The sequence below is a fragment of the Lepisma saccharinum genome, chromosome 24 (genome assembly GCF_977018435.1).
Source record: "Lepisma saccharinum chromosome 24, izLepSacc3.1, whole genome shotgun sequence".
NCBI lineage: Eukaryota > Metazoa > Arthropoda > Insecta > Zygentoma > Lepismatidae > Lepisma > Lepisma saccharinum.
This window is the reverse complement of record NC_139252.1, coordinates 61712192-61732596: the sequence shown is the minus strand read 5'-3', so window position 1 is coordinate 61732596 and position 20405 is coordinate 61712192. Positions and strand designations below refer to the sequence as shown.

General features: G+C 37.8%; 1 protein-coding gene across 2 annotated transcripts in view; it reads left to right on the top strand.

The window, feature by feature from the left end:
- The first annotated feature begins 1984 nt into the window (after positions 1–1984).
- The window catches only part of raptor (regulatory associated protein of MTOR complex 1), a 64887-nt gene continuing 46466 nt past the window's right edge, over positions 1985–20405 (top strand). For both annotated transcript variants that reach the window (XM_083110809.1, XM_083110808.1), the window contains exons 1-8: positions 1985–2295; positions 7969–8071; positions 11399–11640; positions 12602–12748; positions 15401–15564; positions 16618–16677; positions 17686–17786; positions 19306–19439. In XM_083110809.1, the coding sequence (XP_082966935.1) occupies positions 2146–2295; positions 7969–8071; positions 11399–11640; positions 12602–12748; positions 15401–15564; positions 16618–16677; positions 17686–17786; positions 19306–19439 (1101 nt within the window). In that variant the 5' untranslated portion in view covers positions 1985–2145. The remainder of the gene's footprint in view (positions 2296–7968; positions 8072–11398; positions 11641–12601; positions 12749–15400; positions 15565–16617; positions 16678–17685; positions 17787–19305; positions 19440–20405) is intronic.

Below are 20405 nucleotides of genomic sequence, written 5' to 3'. Positions count from 1 at the left end.
AACGCTTTCCAAACCTTTGTAGTTTTGGGCAAAGAATGACATCGATGTTCGGTGGCACATACGCGTGTAAAAGTGTTCTTTCTTCAACAAAGTTCATCAAGAACTGCTATAGAAGCCGACTGGCAGATTCTTCACTGCTTCACCTTCTGAGACTTTCAAATACATAAATTGAAGTGGACATTCCAACTTTAATAGAAGAAGCAGATCGGCCTCAATTTTCACATTGAACACTTACTATGAAGGATTCTTATTTTTATGGTGTGTTTTTCATTTCTTTCAATTCATCCATAAGTATTGGGGTTTTGTGAAATAAATTGTAATTATACAATTTTGATTTGTGATTTCATTGTTTTTATTACCTCATTTTAGAAATTTAAGTCATGCGAAAGTACTACATTTTCAGTTCAGTACTTACAATTTTTGTAATTTTTAATACCCCCTCCCCCCCAAAAAAAAATGCGGCCCACCAATCAACTGCTGGATATAATTTTGGCCCTCGGACCTTTTGCAGTTGGAAACCACTGAGTTAGATTGATGTTACTGAGCCTGCATTCACATTCAATTGTAGATATTGGTACAATTTCGATTGAATTAACATAATGCTCGAGTAAGGTGGAAAATGGAAATGCATTTTGGATTTTCTTTATAGATGAATTTTTTTTTTAACTAGTGGCGAGCACATGCTAAAAGTTCACCTGATGCCATAAAACGTTTTTAGACAAGCAGCAGCTGTTGATGTCCAGAGGGATTATAACCAGGCACATAGCCAGGGGCAGTGCTCCGGGGACTGAAACCCCCAAAAATTCTACAAATATTTTATTATTATATATTATTTATTGCTAATTCAAATAGTGCATAGTGGTAATTAAATTTACTTCCTTAGCAGGATTAAACATCTTTGTGTTAGTAAGTTGTTCCACCCCATCTTTTTGCCTTTAGATGGCGGCTGCTGATAAGGGATTTATTTTTATTTATTTATTTACCTTCAACAGAGACAAGTCTCCAATTACAGAAGGTAGTATTATCATATTACATATACATTTCAGAGATGAGCCCCCTAAAATAAAATTCTATCTATGGGCCTAATTATGACTCACCAATTTCTCTTTGGGCACACTACTGCAAACACATCATGTTACTGTGAATGGATAAATAAAGGCCCACTTTAGACGGTAACATTTCATTATTGCTAGCATGTAAACTAAACTAAACTGTATAGGGTGTACCAGAAGTGATAGCGCAAACTGAAATGGTGAAAAGTACATGACAGTAGAAGCAAAAAAAGCCTAAGCAAACATGGGGTCTCAATAGAACAAACTTCTCTACATCTACTATCCTGTACTTTTCACTGTTTCAGTTTGAGTCATCCCTTCTGGTACACCCTGTATAATATTAGACGACTTGTTTCTTCAGGGAGCCAAGGGCCGTGGCTAGGTCCCTTGCCCCATCCCCCTTTTGGGCGTCCATGAATAATACACGAAAATACTTGAAAGTAACTATTTATGGTTCCGTAACACCTGTGGCTTGTCAAAAGGGAGGGGTCTGGTTGCCGGCCCAGGGTTCGGAGGAAAAAATACGCCCAAGATAGGAATAAATGGAGTGGCAAAATATAGGACTGGTTTAATCTCAAGTACGATCATATTTTGCAATTTCGAATGTCGTGAGTACGCCAATGTGTATTCCTCCTTCAGCTGTACTTTCTCTCCTTTTTGTGTGGGTGATCTTCATCTTCTACTGCTTCACGCCATAGGGCTAGGCTACACGCTACGATGAAAGTTGGCGAAGGAAGTCAGTCAAGAGAGATAGATAATTATATTAAATATTAATCTGTGTTGCTAGTAATTTATTAAAACATTCATTATGAAGATTGTGGCATATTACATTGTTAAAATATATAATTGTGAAATACAAATTTAGTGTAATTTATATTTATGTATCTGGTAGTAGGTATGCGCACTCTTCTCGCACAAGGGAAAGGGAGCAAGCAAGCAAGCAAACATGGATGTGTTGACTGGTCCCTGTGCGAATCTTAACGCGTGTGAGATAATATCGTCGCATTGTAAATGGAAAGTACTGCCTTAAAGCGGCATGATTCTGACATAAACCTTCATAAGAGAAGGAAGGTTAATTTTTTAAGTATAAACAATGGCTGCTAATTTAAATAGTCGTTATACTGACGAAGAATTAATAGAATGTGTTGACTGGAAACTCCCGTTGGCTTTTACCAAAAAGCATCACACGGAAAGTATAGAAGGTGTAAATACAGTAACACAAACATGGAGAATGAAAGAAAGGGTATGTTAGCAAACATTAAATTTTTATGTAAGTGCGTCAAATTTTGACATTGACATGAGTATAATTTCATTCATTATACACAGCTGGACTGAAATGTTGATGGTACGATGCACAATTTTGTTTGTGCATGTAATTGCATTACATAACACTCGATTCTATTAGCAGTTTTATTTACGTTGCAATATATATCGAGATCATCTAGTATGGCGTCATATAACATGAATACGCGTATTTCAACCCTCAATAATTCTCTTGAGTTAATTTCGGATATTGCACAAGAATAGCGTCTTACAGTACAATGTTAATATAGATTTTGACTAATAAGTAAATAAGTAGATGCACTACTTTTATTGTACAGAACAGCAATACAGTTCAGTCTACAAACACAAATTCCTGTCGAAATTGGCTTGTTTTAAAAAATAACTACATTTTTAAAAAAATATTACATACATATTGTCCAGGACTTCATTATTATTATTAATTTTTGACACTTCAAATCTACGGCTTCAAATAAAACAAATTATATCGGTTCTTTTTTCCCTGAGAAACTCATTGAAGGACAAACGTCTGCTCATACTTTATAACTAGTTTTTGAATCTGAACGACTTAAGATGACCGGACCCCTCTCCGATTTTCTTCATATTTGGCATACTCACTAATTGAGGCCTCCTAATCACGAATCTGAAGTTAAAAGTTGTCGGAAACGTCTAGAAATTTCAAAATAAGCGAAAATAAGGCGTTAGTTTTCGGGATGGAAACAGTCTATTTTCGCGAAATTTTTTGTTTCACAAGCAAATATATATATTTCTGATACTACCACGACACCAAATTTTAACTATGTTTGCCTAACTTAACCACACATCAATGGTCCGTTTGGCTAGCACCAATGGTTCGTGGGGCTAGCGTCAATGGTTCGCAATTATTTTGCAATTTCTAGATCCTGATACTACCACGACACAAAATTTTAACTATGTTTGCCTAACCTAACCACACGTCAATGGTTCATGGGGCTAGCGCCAATGGTTCGTGAGGCTAGCGTCAATGGTTCGCAATTATTTTGCAATTTCTAGACGTTTCCGACAAATTTTAACTTCAGATTTGTCATTAGCAGGCCTCAATTAGTAAGTATGCCAAATATGAAGAAAATCTGAGAGGGGTCCGGTCTTAAGTCATACCTTTGAATCTGTGGCATGAGTTTACAATACCGGACCACTCTCCAATTTCTATAAAATTTCGCCTACTTACTAATTTCGGTGTCCTGTTGACGTATCTGTAGTTCATATTTGGCGGTCACTTGTTAAAATTGTACATTTACGTGTACAACTTGTAAAATAACCTGCGATTTACCACGGTGATTGTCCATACACAGCAATTCGGAACCATCTTTCTTTCGCAATTAATTAGCTAATGGTCTTCCTTTACGCACAACAATCTTGTTGACGACAGACGAGGAATGCCTATGAGGTTAGGTTAGGCCTGTTAGGTTAGGTTCCATTAGCATAAATACAAAGAAAAATTAATATTTTAGCTAAGAGAACTATACCTTATCTTGCCTGTTGATTTCTTCATGTTGGGAAAATGGCGTCTTCCGTGGAGCTATTGTTCTTATGGTAGGGTTACGTTACGTTAAGAAAACATAGTTTATTTCATTTTTTTCTCAATTTCCATACTTGACCACCAATTATTACATGCAGATTCGTGATTAGGAGTTCACAATTAGTGAGTAGGCGAAATTTCATAGAAATTGGAGAGTGGTCCGGTATTGTAAACTCGTTCCGAATCTGTCGATTTATTTTTTTGTACGATAGGTAGGCTATGAACTTGTTCACCTTTGATTCACATTAAAGTTTGCATTTTTACTAAGGATAATATGTGTCAAATCAGGTTTCTGCATGCTTTACTGCAAAGAAAATGTGTACCCTTGACCCTCTGTACCCCCTAGAGAAAGTGAAATATTTTGCATGGTATATGAATGTTTTGTTGTTTGTGAACGTTTTCACTTGATTTTAGCTCGCGGAAATGTGTTATTGTGAAATAAAGTACGTCTTTTACCTTAGCGTGTTACTTTACCGTGATGAACAACAACCTGAAGGCTTCGCGCAAGTTAATCTAGCACTCAAACTGACATTCCACAACAGCAACTATAATTTTACTTAGTTAGGTTAGGATTGGTTAAGCCAAAGTTCCTTTTGTTTTCGTGCGATTTCATCATGCTACGAATGCAATTTTTGCATGGTTCAATTTTGATTTACGTCCGTTAGCACATATTGCAGAGTTTTAACGATTACTTGAGATTTTGTTGAATATATGCTTTCTTGGTTAGGTTAGGCAGGCCAGGTTCGGTTCTCTTAGCATTAAAATAAAGTCCCTAAATGCATTATACTAAGGTTCCGATTTACTTCTACATTCATTCTCACTAGTCTATGATACTTACAGTCGCTTGTCAACGGAAAATATATTGTCCATGGGAACCAATCATGCTTGAATAAGGTAATTTTAAGTTTTTTTCCCAACATAAATAACTTTTTTTAAATCCAAACAGTGCTCATTACTTTAAGGAAGGTTCAAATTTTGTGTGACAACGATTTCCAAAATTTTACGAAAATTAGTCTTTCTGCTAGGAGAATTTAAAAAAATCATAAAACAATCTGAACCGTTACCGATCGTTAGGTTTGGTACCAATAGTTATTATCGACTTGTTCTTTCGCTATTTGAGTGTGCATACAAAGGGTTTTGATAATAAAAAGTGGAAAAAGCACACCAAAATGGCAGGTTTTTGCTGACGTGGGTCATACTTTGTGATCAAATATGTCCGTTATTTGTGTTTTCTGCATGCTGGAACTAATTTCATATTACGCAAAACATCAAAATCTGTGGATTAATATAAATTTCAACATAATTATCGAGGGGGTACGGTGGGTAAACGGCACCAGGAAATGTATGAAGGTTTCGCTGAAATTAAGTACATTTGCATCTGGCTAAGAATGAGAGTATTTGGTGTAGGCGAAGTGTAGACACATGCGTTATTGATCCCATTTATCTGAGAAAACTCTCTGTACATTGGTTTTAGAAAGTGGACCTTGTTACGTGGGTAAGTAAGCCACTGTTTTAAATTATGCTCATCTTTCAGTATCTTGATTTATTAATATGACATATTGTCCAGTGTGTACATTAAATACAAAACTAAAAATAATTCATGTGCCAGCCCTTTTTTCTCAGGAGTCAGGTTACAGCCTTATTTTTTTTTAATACAAACTAAGAGATACTACAAAATGTGATATTAAAACTTCCAATTTATTAATTAATGCAAGGTTTGATTAAATTGGTAGGCTACTACTTTCGTATAGGTGAAACACCTTTAAATAATTTATTTCACACTTTTTTACATTGTTAACGTACTATTCTGCATTGCGAAACATTTCTTTAGGTGTAATAATGAATTTCTAACGAAAATAATGTCTATTTCTTACATTTACGAGTACAGTAGAGCGTCGATTATCCGAACGTCGGTCAACCGAACGACCGCTTAACCGAACTGTGTACTTGCTCACTTTCAGATATCTGTAATGAAAAAAGTACGTGACTTAGCTGCTCGTAAGCATGTAGGCTTGCTTAGACAGACCAAAATAAAGGATTTTTTTAAACGTTAATTTTGTGTACTGTGTGTAGTGTTCATGCAAAATGCGTATGTAATATGTAGATATTTTTGTTTAATAAACTGTACCACATACTATATATTCCTACTAAAGTTGCCTTTGTACGTTACTTTGTAATACATACTTAAAGAGATGCCTGTTTTTATGAATAAATTTACTGTACAGTACTTCTTTTTGGCAAATAAACATGTACAGTTCGATTATCCGAACAAACCAGTTTTCCGAACACCCATGTCCCCCAATTACTTCGGATAATCGACGCTCTACTGTACTTACTGTTCTTTGTTATTTTGATTCTGTAACGCACAATATGGCGATAGCGTACTGGTTCATCGCACGTTGTGCAATTGTTTTGTCGATTTGGAGTGTGTATACAATGTTGCAACCTTGTTCACCGAAAAATACTTACTTTCGTGTCCGGATTTGAAATTATGCTAATACATCACAAACCATTTCCCGTAAGGTTAGGTTAAGTTAGGTTAGGCAAGCATAGTTTAAACAATTTTAAAAAAATTAAAACTACTCGACACATCATGTTATAGTGAAAACACGGTGAGGTTTGAAACACTTACTGGGGGTTATGTCATGTAACACATGGAACATTGTGCTCACATGCAGAAAGCAAATGGTGGCAGCAGCAATAACGTGTCGGAGAGATATTTTCGCAAGACAAACACATGATTTCGCATTAAAATTGATCAAAACTACATTCCCGAACTTCAACAACGCTAAAGAAAATGATTTGCATAAGTACTTTCTTATGTGGCCCACCCAGCGTCGAATAAGATGGGTACCTGGGGGAAACCCTGGGGGGGTAAAGGCGGTCAGGGGCGTGATGCTGATCACATCACCCCCACTCACGACCGGATCAAGAAAGTGTGGGGCGTTACCCCCACACCCCCTATACACCTTCATGGCATGGTGCTATGCACAGGGGAGCACTTTACCTTTACCTTTACTTTCTTATGTAAAAAGTAAGAAATCCGTTTCAGCTATATGAAAGTGTTATTTTAAAATTTGGCTAGCAACAGTGCAAAAATTTATAATCTCATCTTTATTATTCTGATTTAATGATCGAGTCTACATGTGATTGGAAAACAAACAAATATCAAAAAACAAAAAAACAAATGGAAATTTTTGTAATCGAACTCAAAATATTAAAAACAATTCTCAGTAACATTATAGTATAGGGGAGACGGATTTCTTCAAATCTACGGGAGAAAGTACTTACGGAAATCATTTTCTGTAGTGTTGTGGAAGTTCGTGAATGTAGTTTTGATCCATTTTAATGCGAATGCATGTTGTTTTCTGCGAAAATCTCTGTCCGACACGCTGTTTCTGCTGCTGCCATTTGCTTTCTGCAAGAGAGCGCAATGTTCCGTGTGTTAAGATGACGTAACCCCATAGTCAGTGTTTCTCACTCGCCGTGTTTTCACTAGAACATGACGTGTCGAGTACTTTTAATTTTTTTTTAACTATGCTTGCCTAACCTAACCTTACGGGGAAAATGGTTTTTGGGGCTAACGTCAATGGTTTTTGGGGCTAACATCAATGGTTTGTGAGGCTAACGTCAATGGTTTGCGAGGTATTAGCATAATTTCAAATCCGGGCACGAAAGTAGATATTTTCCAGTGAACGAGGTTGCAACACTGCATAAATCGACAAAACACTCGCACAACGTGCCCTGAACCAGTACGCTATCGCCCACCATATTGTGTTAGAGAATCGAAATAACACGTAACAGTAAATACTCGTAAATGTAAGAAATATACACTATCATTATTTCACCTTAGGAAATGTTCCACATTCCAAAATAGTACGTTAGCAATGTAAAAAAGTGTGAAATATATGATTTATAGGTGTCTCCCCCATACTGTATAAGTGCCCAATTATGTTTAGAACTGTATTTAAAAATTGAGTCTCAGGTGAAAATGTTCAGGTGCCATGTCAACCATACACGCTTTATCTTTCTGCTCCTGTATACGTGTATATATACCTTTGCACTTTTTATTTACAGATGAAAACAGTGAGTGTAGCCCTTGTACTTTGTTTAAATGTGGGAGTTGATCCACCAGACATAGTGAAGACACAGCCATGTGCTAGGTTAGAATGTTGGATTGGTAGGTATCTATGTGCAGTGTGCACCCATATCTTTTTAATTAATGTTAATTTGCTCATTAGAGGTAGAAGAACAGTGCAACACAAACTACAATACAGTAATTTTGATGATGGTGACCCCCGTAACCCCTTGAGAAACTTGAAAATTTTAAGTGAGTTGAAGAGATTGTTATTCATATGAACATTTCTTGTTGTTTTTAGCATGCGGAAATGTGTTATAGGCGAATAATTAGTGATTTTATGAGGTATGATTTATGACGTCACGCACGAGGAATGCCTATGTTGTTAAGTTACGTCTGTTAGGTTTGGTTCCCATAGCGTAAATATCGTTGAAGTGAACGTCATGAGTGGAAAGTGTGCTACCAATTGTGTTGTCACGTTGTTCTATGATATTTGCCAACAACATGAAATGTGTGAATTGTAGCAGACATTATTTTGTTAAAATTGACACTTTTTTCATGGTGATTGTTATTATGCGTTATTCTTCGATATCCGCTATTGATTTCTTGCGTGTATGACGAAAATTTCTTCAAATAAGTGGCCCGTGATGCAATAAATTAGACGTGCCGTGGTCACATTTCGAGGATAAATATCTCGCTTATTTGTGGTTTCTGCATACTAAAATCACTTTCAGGCACCTTAAAACATCAAAATGTGCAGAATGGAAAGGAAAAAGTTGGAATTTCCTAGGCGGTATGATCGGTCACCAGTCCCGTAATTTTTGTGCATGTACAGAGCATTACCCCACATTCACTACAAGACTCTGCGGCAAGCGGCCCGGCATCAGCGATTGTCTTTCCCGGTGAACGGGTCTGCGACAGTCGCACGCTACATTCTGGGTTTTTTTTCCGCTCTCTTTCCCTTTCTGTTGACGTTGCAGACTGACGCCAGTATAATCCTCCCTCGGAAGTTGTGTTGTGTTGTGTCGTGTCCGTGTGTTGAAGATTTGTGGCTTAATATGGCACCACAAAAGTTTACATTACAACAAAGGATTTATCTTGTCGAGTGTTACTTCGGAAAGAGGAATTGTGGAGAACTGCAACGACGTTTTGCAACGAAATTTCCTGGTGTTCCCGTTCCACATAGGACCACTATATTAAACCTCGTAAAAAAGTTTACAGTAACAGGGTCAGTTCTGAATAAAAGTGGAAAGGAAAACCCACGTGTACTTACTGAGGAAAATCTCGATGAGATAGGACAAAGGTTAGAACAGTCTCCTCGGAAATCTATCTGCCGCCTCTCACAAGAAACGGGTGTTTCAAAAACCCTCTAGGTCCCCCGATTTGTCAGCCTGCGATTTTTATTTATGGGGAAATCTAAAAAATAAAGTATACAAAGTTAATCCGCACACCATCCGTGAGTTAAAAGAGAGTATTGTACGAGAAATCAGGAGAATTACAGTAGACGAACTTGCACATGTAAATGCCAATTTCCTTCGGAGATGCCAGGAATGTGTTGCAGCAGAGGGCCATCATTTTCAACACCTTCTGTAGTCAAGGTTAGTATAGAATATGAAAACTGTAATTTTAATAGCCAACTCTAGAGACTGTCGCGGACACCGTTGGCCGGGAAAGACAAACGCTGATGCCGGGTTGCTTGCTGCCGAGTCTTGTAGCGAATGTCAGGGAATGCTCTCTGTACTTAGTGTTTGTAGAACTTGTTTTTTAATTTATGGTTGTTACTCGTTAAATGGTGTTTACTTGCTTGTAACAACCATAAGGGTAATACAATAACATAATGTATGAATATGCAAGGGGAAATTTTGTCAGATTGACACCGTTAAGTTGTAGTAGTAATCTACAGAGGCACATATTTTTGGCAAATAAAATTTGCAAAATTTCAGTACAAAAACAAGCAATTTTGGGTTCAAGAGTGGTAAATAAAATAAAATTTTGTTGTTATAGTGGTGAAAAATTGAATCAAAAGTGGTATATAAAGTGACAGTTTGGTTTTAAAATTGAGAATATAATCCTAAATTTTATTTACGAACTGCACTTATTTCACTAAGTAAACATATCCCATCTAATAGCACATTTATGTAGTTACCAGAGTATTAAGTTTCTTTCTGTGTAATGGGGTCCATTTATGCTTCTCAAATATTTACAGCAGAATTAATCAATTTTCAGTGACTTGCAAAATTCACAGGATAATTCGAACTTCAGAAAATGTCATGTCGGTAAAGAAACCTTAAATTTCATGTTTAAGAGTCTATTTGACATTTTGCAGTTCGTTTTGCACCATTTCGTGACAAAACAGGGTAGGAAAATGCACTTCACACCTTTCTGAGATATGAAAAATGGACATTGGTAGAAGTTATTTCACATTTCGTGTCTTCATCAAAAATATGTATGCCTCTAGTAATCAGTTTTTCTTCACACAGCCAGAATTTTCAAGTATCCATATCAACATAATTTAGTAAACCAGTTCGACCTCGACCTAAGTTGTAATTTTATAGTTATTATTTTCACAGTTCATTTAACAAGTTATACGTCGAGAGTTTGTTTTAACTTTCATGTATGGATCTTGGGCCTATCTGAGCAATAACTTTGCAAAAATATATTGTGGAGAGGCATTCCTAAATTCTTAAAATGTAAATTCCCCATCCTCTTGTTGCCAGTGGTGGGGATCAAATCCATGATGCACCTGTAATTTGTTCCAAATGAGGTGCTGTAGCCAACTACTTCAGCCAACTCTGGTGAAGTTCATATTATAAATATCATACCACTTAATTCGCCGACCTCTATGGCAGATTGGTTAGCACAGCATACTACAATGCCACGGGACCGGGTTCGCATCCGTGCTGGTCATGGGTGTTCTTTGCGAGTGTCCCCTTATCAATATCATTCTCATTGTCGCAGTTAGCTAAAAGTGGCAGTAAAATGACTCTAAATAATCAAGTACTCTTAATTCAAACAAAAAATGGTTCCATGAGCTTTCAGAATCCTCAAAATGAGATTTTTGTGTGGGAGATATGACACCATATAAATTTTGTGACTAAAATTTTCCCCTAAGTTTTTAAACATCTAGGAATTGTAATATATGAACTGTGTGAAATGTAAAAAATAAAATGATTATACTGAATAGTAACTCATTTGGTAAACCTAATATTAGAGAGTCCCCAAGGATATAATATCGATAATAATAAATTGACAATAAAATAACCATCAAACACTGTTATTATTAATTCTACTGTTCAATTTCATATCAACAGTTTGACATCCATGTTTGGAAGAAAAGCAACTTTCGAAAAAGTCATTGCTGAGATGGTCCAGACTTTAATAAGACTCTTTAATAATATATTAATGAAGTTATGCCTTTCTGCTCTTTAGACCCATTGTCCATGAGCCCTCCGAAAGCTCTGGAGACCATTGGTGTAAATCTCCAGAAGCAGTATGAGAGGTGGCAACCTCGTGCTCGCTACAAGCAGTCCTTGGATCCAACGGTGGAGGAAGTGAAGAAGCTGTGCACGTCACTTCGTAGAAACGCAAAGGAAGAGAGGGTCCTGTTTCATTACAATGGCCATGGTGTGCCTAAACCTACCTCAAATGGAGAAGTGTGGGTGTTCAATAAGGTGTGTACAAAGGCCTGTTCACAAAATAGATTGTATCCTCTGAATTTCACTTAAAGTTACAACAGATTATTGTTTAAACTAGTAGTCTTCAATCTTTTGAAGGGAAGGGATAGTTTTCAAAAGCAGCATGTTTTACTGGCTGAAGTGGTATTAGCAAAGAATTCATATCAGTCCATCCCTAGTACAATAGGCTACGGAGATTTCAGACCAAAAGAACAGACAAGAAGCTGCATGTTTGTTTCAGTAAGCCCACTTAAGCACAGACTGGCTAATTGGGACTGAACCTACAGTTTAAAGTGGGATCTGAATCACTAAGTACCTCTACCAGGTATTGAACCTTGGATCACCAAGCGCCATGTGGCAGGTGACTAGCAATACTGGAGTTTGACACCGAAGTACAGCAGGGCCTCCCCGATGGTGCAGTGGTAGTGTCGTCGCCTTGTAATCAAGAGGTCCCGGGTTCAATACCTGGTGAAGGCACATAGTGGTTCGGAGCCCACTTTAAATTGAAGGTCCAGTCCCGATTAGCCTTAGTGTGCATAAAGTGGACTTATAACACCAAATTAAAAACGAAGTACATCAAGTGACATAGACCCTTTCAGTCTATAAGGAAGCATTCATCATGCATGCATGAACAACAGACCGAAGAGACATGTGCTGCTTGCCATGTTACTTTGGTTGAAAGGGTTCATTGATCACTGATGTTTCATATCTAAGAGACACATGTCGCCTGTCACTTTGGTCTGAAAGCTTCCTTTTAGCTACCATGTTACTATTTTAAAACATAATTTTAAATAAAGTATGTCTTGTGCCAACCTTACACTTAGTGTTTTATTTTTTTTGTTTGTGCAATTTTTCAGCTGTTTCAAACAAACTTGTAACAGTAGTTACAAGGATGCTAAGTCTGATGTTAAGCTACTGTTGATGCAAATATATAATTCTGAAATATTTTTGTTTTCAGACCTACACACAATACATTCCTCTTTCCGTGTATGACTTGCAAACGTGGATGGGAGCTCCCTCTATATACGTGTATGATTGTTCTAATGCTGGAATCATAGTCGAATCATTCAGGCAGTTTGCGGAACAACACGAAAAGGAGTTTGAGGTGAGTTCTACTTAGTATGATGATAATAATAATAATAATAATCCATGTTATAAAAGCTTATGTGGGCCAGTGCCTACCTACCCACTCTGAGATCGTGCAACCAGTTAGGGGGTGACGTGTGGTCCGCATGACGAACCCCCAGTCATTGTCGTAGGTTTTCATGAAGGGGTTTAAATGCTACTCATTTGTAGCTTCCCAAATTCCTCACACCGGCCCCCATGGTGGAGTGGTTAGCACATTACACTACCGTGCAAGTGGTCCCGGTTTCAAATCCTGGCCTGGGCATGGTTGTTTGTGAGTGTCCATTCATCAATTTCATCATATCATCACTCATCCCCCATTTTCGCAAATCAGCCAAAAGTGGCACAAAAAGCGAAGTAAAATAAACATAACAAAAAGCAAAATTCCTCATGATGGGGAGTGGTCACCGGTCCCATACACAGGCCGAAATCTGAGGAGGAAAGCTGTTGGCTGTCCCCAGGAGACTCGAACCTGTCCGCATCCCGTAGCTGGAGCCCAAAGCTTGTGCCTTAGACCACACAACCATGGTTCAAGAAAAATGTGTGTCTAGTGTGTAAAAAAGTTACGGAAATACCCTGTTGATGAAATCAACAGTACGAAGCATTTTTTTAAAGCAAATGTATCAGTTTATTTTAAATAAGACATGGAGGGGAAAGTGAAACTTCCTTAGAGGGACTAGCAACTAGGGAGCCGGTTAGCAAAAAGGTTCCTGTCAAGTGGGCCACAACTTCTTCAGCCTTGATTGTTGAGGGGGGGAGGGGGTATAGATGATGAACCCATTGCTTACCATTTCTGTGCTGTGATGCAATGTTTGGCTGCAGGCTGGGAAATGCACAGAATTGGCCACTTTCCATGTTTGTTTTTGAACTGTGGACTAGCTGTTCTTCTAATTTCAATGTCTGATGTGTTTCATGTGACTTGACACAGTCATAGAATCCCACTGTAAATCAATTATTATTGTTTAGTTGAAGAAACATGTCGAAATTTGTGTTGGAGAGGTCTGAGAAATCGAGTAAGAATCCGAGTGGTCTGAGAGATGGTCCATAGTAGTTAAGGGCTTTTTGCCATTCCATACACAGTAGAGCATTTCCATCATGAAAAAAGAAAAAAAAATGCTGCAACAATGTCGTTTTAAAAGGCAGTCATTCATGTGACACAGACTGATAATCCTGCAGTAAATTTAAAAAATATGGTATCCATCTAAGCAGCCCTCACACATTCACATTATAATCATCTTGTTACCGAATAAACTAATGCATGAATCACACGGGGCTAGATTTGCTGCTGTATTTTCCAGTTGGACTTGGACTAGTTGTGTGTTACTGGTTCAGTTGCTACTTTTCACCTCACACGATACTTGCTACCGTACTTGTTGGTATACTTTTGTTCCCACAAGGCATTGCGCAGAGCAGACAAGTTAAAAAGATGGACAAGCGATTTGAGGAATGCTATAGGAGAATAGCTACTGCTGTTATTAAAAATTAAAAGAATAGTATAAGCTATAAATCGGCTTCAAAGAAAATATGATAATCAAGGTGTACTCAACAACTTTTTAATGAACTCGAATATGTATATTCATACATGAGATTTGCAGGATTTATTCATAAAGAAAATACCAGGTGATCCAATTGGGATGTCATAAAAGTAAAGTGTTATATACCAGAAACCATTCAAATTTATTGCCTGTTAATGGTACATACATGTGTAGGAGAGTCACAGTTTTTGTATCCCAGCACATTAGCACTCAACAGGTCCACCATTGCAGACACGGCACAGTTCATACCGCGCAGACATGTTGCGCCATATAGCGTGCAGCATTTCTGGAGTGATCTGTTGGAAAGCTGCTCTAATCTGCAATCGCAGGTCGGCTTCAGTCTGTCGTTTTTGTGCATACACCAATGACTTAACGTACCCCCACACAAAAAAATCTGGAAGCGTTAAGTACGGGCTATTCGCAGGCCATGGGATGGGTCCACCACGGCCACACCAGCGAATATCCCATTAAGATGATCCTGCACTATGAGAGCCCAATGTGGCAGAGCACCGTCCTGTTGAAAGATAATGGTGTCCAGTATCCCAATTTTGCATACCATACAACACTGAGCATGCTGGTGTGGCGTGACCATCATCTTGTCTCTCATGCATGCACGCTAGCGCTGCCACGTGTTTGAAGTCTGCAAACCTCCACTCACTCGAAACTTCTGACCTTACTGCTTAGAGTTCGGCAAACTGTTCAGAGATATGTACATTAACCTTGTGTGTATAACACTTTACTTTTATGACATCCCAAATGCATCACCCGGTATTTTGTTCAACTAAATATGTCAAATAATTAATACACTGGTAATAATAAGGATTTTAATTATCGGCTAACCACATTTACTTTTTCTTTCATTAGCAGTGAACAAAACCAATCAACACTGAAACCAATGACCACATGACCAAACTTTTGCTCTGATTGGCTGTTCCGCAGAATCTAGCAGACAAAGCCAGTTGCAATTATGTAGAACACAGTCTAGTTGTCAAAACCAGTCTAGCAGCCAACTAGGGCATTCCTACTAATAATCCAGTTCCGTGTGATTCATCCTTAATATATAAAATAATTGTAATATGTTTTTTTTTGTTCTGCAGCAAATGGCAAATCAGAACGGAGCTCAGATGACCCCTCCTTCGTTCAAGAACTGTATACAGCTAGCCGCATGCGCAGCAAACCAAATACTTCCGATGAACCCTGATCTGCCTGCGGATCTCTTCACGTCTTGTCTGACAACACCAATCAAAATAGCACTCAGGTGGTAAGTAACAACAAAATATCTAATTTTATAACAAACAAAAAGGTACATGTTTTAAGAGATACACAGATTGTGAACTCTTTTAAACTGTTAAAGCAAAGATAGAAATACTATTATAATTTTTATTCCTAAAATGTAAGAAATTTTAGGCTCCTGGATTGCCACTTTCATCTAATTTACTCAAGGAAATCTTGATACTAAAATACAGTGATGCCTCCAGTTGTCTTGCTAATGGAAGAGAATGTAAACTTGTTCACAGTATTTTTTTTTTACATATATTGAAAGTTAATTATGTATGATTTATTATATAAAATATGATATGATTAAGGATTACTTACGTAACGAGCTATATTTCTGTTAAGTTCAGTGCTGCTCTTTTGCTTTCATTGTAACCAAATTGTTCAGAGACTTCAAATTACACCTCAAGGGCTTACAACACTTTTCTAAAACCACTTATTCACTATAACTTCCACATTTCACTACTTCTTCTCTCTTCCATGTCCTCCCACTGTCTTTCATAGAAAGTCTGAAAACTTTGTACTTGAAACTGTTCAGATGACCACCTCTCGCAAATTTCCAACTTTTCACACTGTTCCGTTCCGTTTGAGTTCAAACTTGAAATGCTTCTCTCTCGGTCGATGAATGATAATTACTACAAGATAACAGGTGTAAATTCTGATAAAAACTTGCTTGTTCTTTGCTGTCAATTCCTGCGAACGTGTTCCTAAAAAATATCTCCTCCAACAATTAGAAACTTCTACTGCCTTTATTCTTTTCTCTCTCTTTTTATTTCGCTTGAGGGGAATTTTCCTATTTGTCCTCTTCCTTCTCGGAAGCCTCGTAGAATAATTGGTTACAACTTTTAATCGTAGACAAGATACCACTACTACTGTTTGGTCACTTGTTTGTTTGTTTTGAACTTCCTTAGATATGTTATAGAGCTTGACTCTGCCCACTCCCTTCCCTATTGTTTCTGGTGCAAATTTTAATTCATAATGTTTGTGTTTATTGTGTATTTATTGTTTCGTCCACTAAGTTTTTGTTTGTGTATTGTAGGTTTGTGATGCAGAATACTGCAAAGTTAGTTCCTAAGGTCTCGTTGGATCTCATTGATAAGTAAGTACACACAGCACAGGTAGAATTATTTTTCAAAAAAATTATTGAATTAAGAAGTTCTGTGTACAGTGCATGATATGGAGTTGGTGGAGAGTTGTTTTGATGGTTACAGATCAACTTTAGTTTTTCTTATCTCATAATTTATAACCTTGATGTAAGTTACAACACGCACTATTTGAATTTTCATATTTTTCAGATCTATGTAGGGATGAAAAGGCTTCCACACAAGATGTTTAGGGAAACAGGGAATGAAATATACAAGAAATATGTGTATTATTCAAAACCTATTTCCGTTAATTATACTTTTATTTTCACAAAAAAGGTAAAGTTTTCCCCTGTGCTTAGCACCATGCCATAAAGACGTATAGAGGGTGTGGGGGTAACGCCCCACACTTTCTTGATCCGGTCGTGATTGGGGGTGATGTGATCAGCACCTTGCCCCTGACCGCTCAGTTGTACCAATGAAAAAATATACCTTTATCGGCTGATATCAAGAGAACCAGTCAATCTGCTTTATTATTAAAATATTTTTATATTGCAAATAATATGGGAGTCCTCAAAATATATATTCCTGAAAGGGTAATTTGCAATGAAATTATACCTTCTTTGTATTGTTTTTTCATAGAACTAATGTGTTAAGTGTTAAAACACTTATAACAGAATGTAATACTGTGGAACTCTGATTTTATGTTCCCAGGTTTTACATTTTCCTGCATGACACATTCAATATTTATGGTTCCAACATAGCAAAATGTCATCAAATTTTCTTCGATTTTACATTTTTCAACTTGGTCCCCTGAAAAACATAAAATTGTGGTTGCACTGTATTTTGTTACTGATTGCTGTCTTTCAGTCATAGGTAATTCGAGAATGTGAGGGATTCTAGTAAATATGGTGATGTGTATATATATAAATACGTGGGTAGGTGAATTTGAAGGTATAATCTTCAGTTGTTGTAAAAGATTGAATTATTGTGGATTTATCTAATATCTTCTGTGTATTTTTCAGAATTCCTGGCCAACTAAACGACAGGCGGACGATGTTGGGTGAACTGAACTGGATCTTCACAGCCATAACAGACACAATAGCGTGGAACACACTGCCAAGAGGTAATGCACTTATAGGGTGAAGGTAAAGAGTGTATTCATGCACGAGTATAATTAAGACGAATATGGCAAGTGTGAGTATTTCATGTAGAACAGCATCAGTAACAGTTAATATATTGTAGAGTTTAAGCTCACTGCATATGTAAAGTGCAATTTTCATTAATTTTGTGCCAAGAGTGTTGATTTAACCCTTCACCTAGATTCATGACCATTTGTCATAGGATATGTGTTGGCTGGTTGTTTAAGCTTTTTGTGCCTGTTATTTGGAACCCAAAACTAAAATGTTTCCTTGGTGGTCTTGTGAGTACAGCATCTGACTGCCATGCAGGAGACCCCGAGTGAGTGATGTGAGGTCAAAATTTTTCCGACCTTGTCCCTGCTCTGGGGCTCACCCAGCCTCAAATCAATAGCCCCATCTAGTTGGCTGCACTTTTTGACGCTCGGTGCAGTGCAGGTGTATCCAGAGTCAGGGTAGTGCAAGGAAATTACGTTCAACCAACTAGACTGAAAGCGGTGTTCAAGTTCAGAAGATTTAACAAATGCCTATCTGCTGCTATAAACGGTCATTTGATTAATTAGCACGCACCACGTAACCATACATTACACCGCTCCAGAACATGGTGCAAACGGTGCAGACACCAAATACACTACTTGACTCGAAATCAACAAACTAGATTCGGTGTTGCACCATGCAACCAACTAGGCACTTTAGTGCAAAGAGAGTCAAGGCAAGTCAGAAAGTGCAGCCAACTAGACGGGGCTAATGAGTACCTGGAAGGTAAAGGTGGCAGGAGCAAGGTGCTAATCACATCACCTCCAAAATAGCAGCTGTTGAGAATGTGTGATGCCCTACCTCTACATCCCCTAAATGTGCCTTCATGGCATACTATATGCATGGGGAATATTTTTTTTAAAAAAAGAACTAAAGTGTAGCAAGTTCACAGAGCAAAGTAGTGCACGTTGCTGCAAACATCATGTTGCTGCATTCACTTCCCTTCTCACGTGTTCATTGGTCGAGCCCTCTCGACTCTCTGCTTGCACAGAGACTTGTTTTTGGTAGCTTGCTCAAGAAATGCCTACCACAATGTTGTTGCAAGAATAACTTTCAGGATATTCAGACTGCAAAATTGCCATGTTTCATCTCTATATGAGACATCCCAGACTCCAGAAAAATAATGGCCCACCATTGGTGATTAAATTCAAACTGACATGGTAGAGTGGTTAGCACATCATGCTATAATGCCAGGGGTCCCGTCTTTGAATTCCAGCCTGGGCATGATTGTCCCTTCATCAATTTCATCACTCATCCTCATCTTCACGATTAGTCAAAAGTGGCGGAAACAAGAAGTAAAATAAACCACCACTCAATGAATCAAATCCAGCTGACATTTTCCAATACCGATGTATCGGTATTACCTCATCCCAAATTTTATCTGAATGCTCATTTGTACACTTGACCAAGATTATTATTACCATTACTTTTATTCTAATAAAGTGAAAGTTATTTTTTCCCTCTTTACAGATTTGTTCCAGAAATTGTTTCGCCAGGACCTTCTTGTTGCAAGCTTATTTCGCAACTTTCTGCTGGCAGAGAGAATAATGAGATCGTACGATTGCACTCCTGTCTCTTCTCCGAAGTTGCCTCCAACATATCAGGTGAGCTTGATCGTCAGCTTCTGCACCATCTTGTCATTCAGTCAGATAACATAGTACAGTCAACTCTCGATTCAACGACCTTTCACAGTTCCCGGGAAAAGGGTCGTTATTTCGAAGGGGTCGTTATTGGAATTTGCACCAATTTTCAGCTTAAAGGGAGCTCAAACGGACACAAAGATGCCTAGGAGATGGTAACACCATTTATCCTGGTAGTTATACAACCTGTTATGCACAGGATGCGTGTTGTGAGAAGAAAATAGAACATGAAAAAGTTTTCACAAACGAGAATTGAAAATAATGTTACTTTGTTTCAATTGTGCACAGTCGTTGCTTTTCCAGGAAATTCTTACAATTCTAGTTCATGAGAAACCCGTTTGCACTGAGACCAATGGAAAGGAAAATAATCTCTCGCTTATTGCAAGCGAAACTCAAAGAATCTTGACACCGGTCAGACTGGTGCCAGCAAAAGTCGGGAGATAATCGAGCAGAATGAATGTTGGATTTTATACGGGTTTACTGGAGCATTGTCTGTTACAAGATTAACTGGTAAGATTAGATCTCTTGGGAGAAACAACACAACCTCTCTAGGTACCAGACAAAAGAAATAAAGACAGGGCTGTAATTTTCGTTCTGGTTCGGCTGTGTAAAATACATCGTAAAAAGTCACTTTTCTTTGCTTCACCCAATTTCATTCACCCTCTTTCCCCATTCAAGGGAGCAATCCAAACTCCTTCCTTGACTTGCATTGTAATCCAGCGTGAAAAAGGAAACTCGCAACTTGCGATCTGTTTTCACCCAATGCCTATTCTAGGACACGTCATTAACAGCGTGGCAGTCGTAAATCATTCGGGTTTGGAATTGAATTTCACTTTAAACTGTATGTTTAGTCCCGATTAGCCCATCAGCATAAAATGAACTGAAAACAAGCTTTATGAAACTGTGCATTTTCACATATCAAAATGGTAG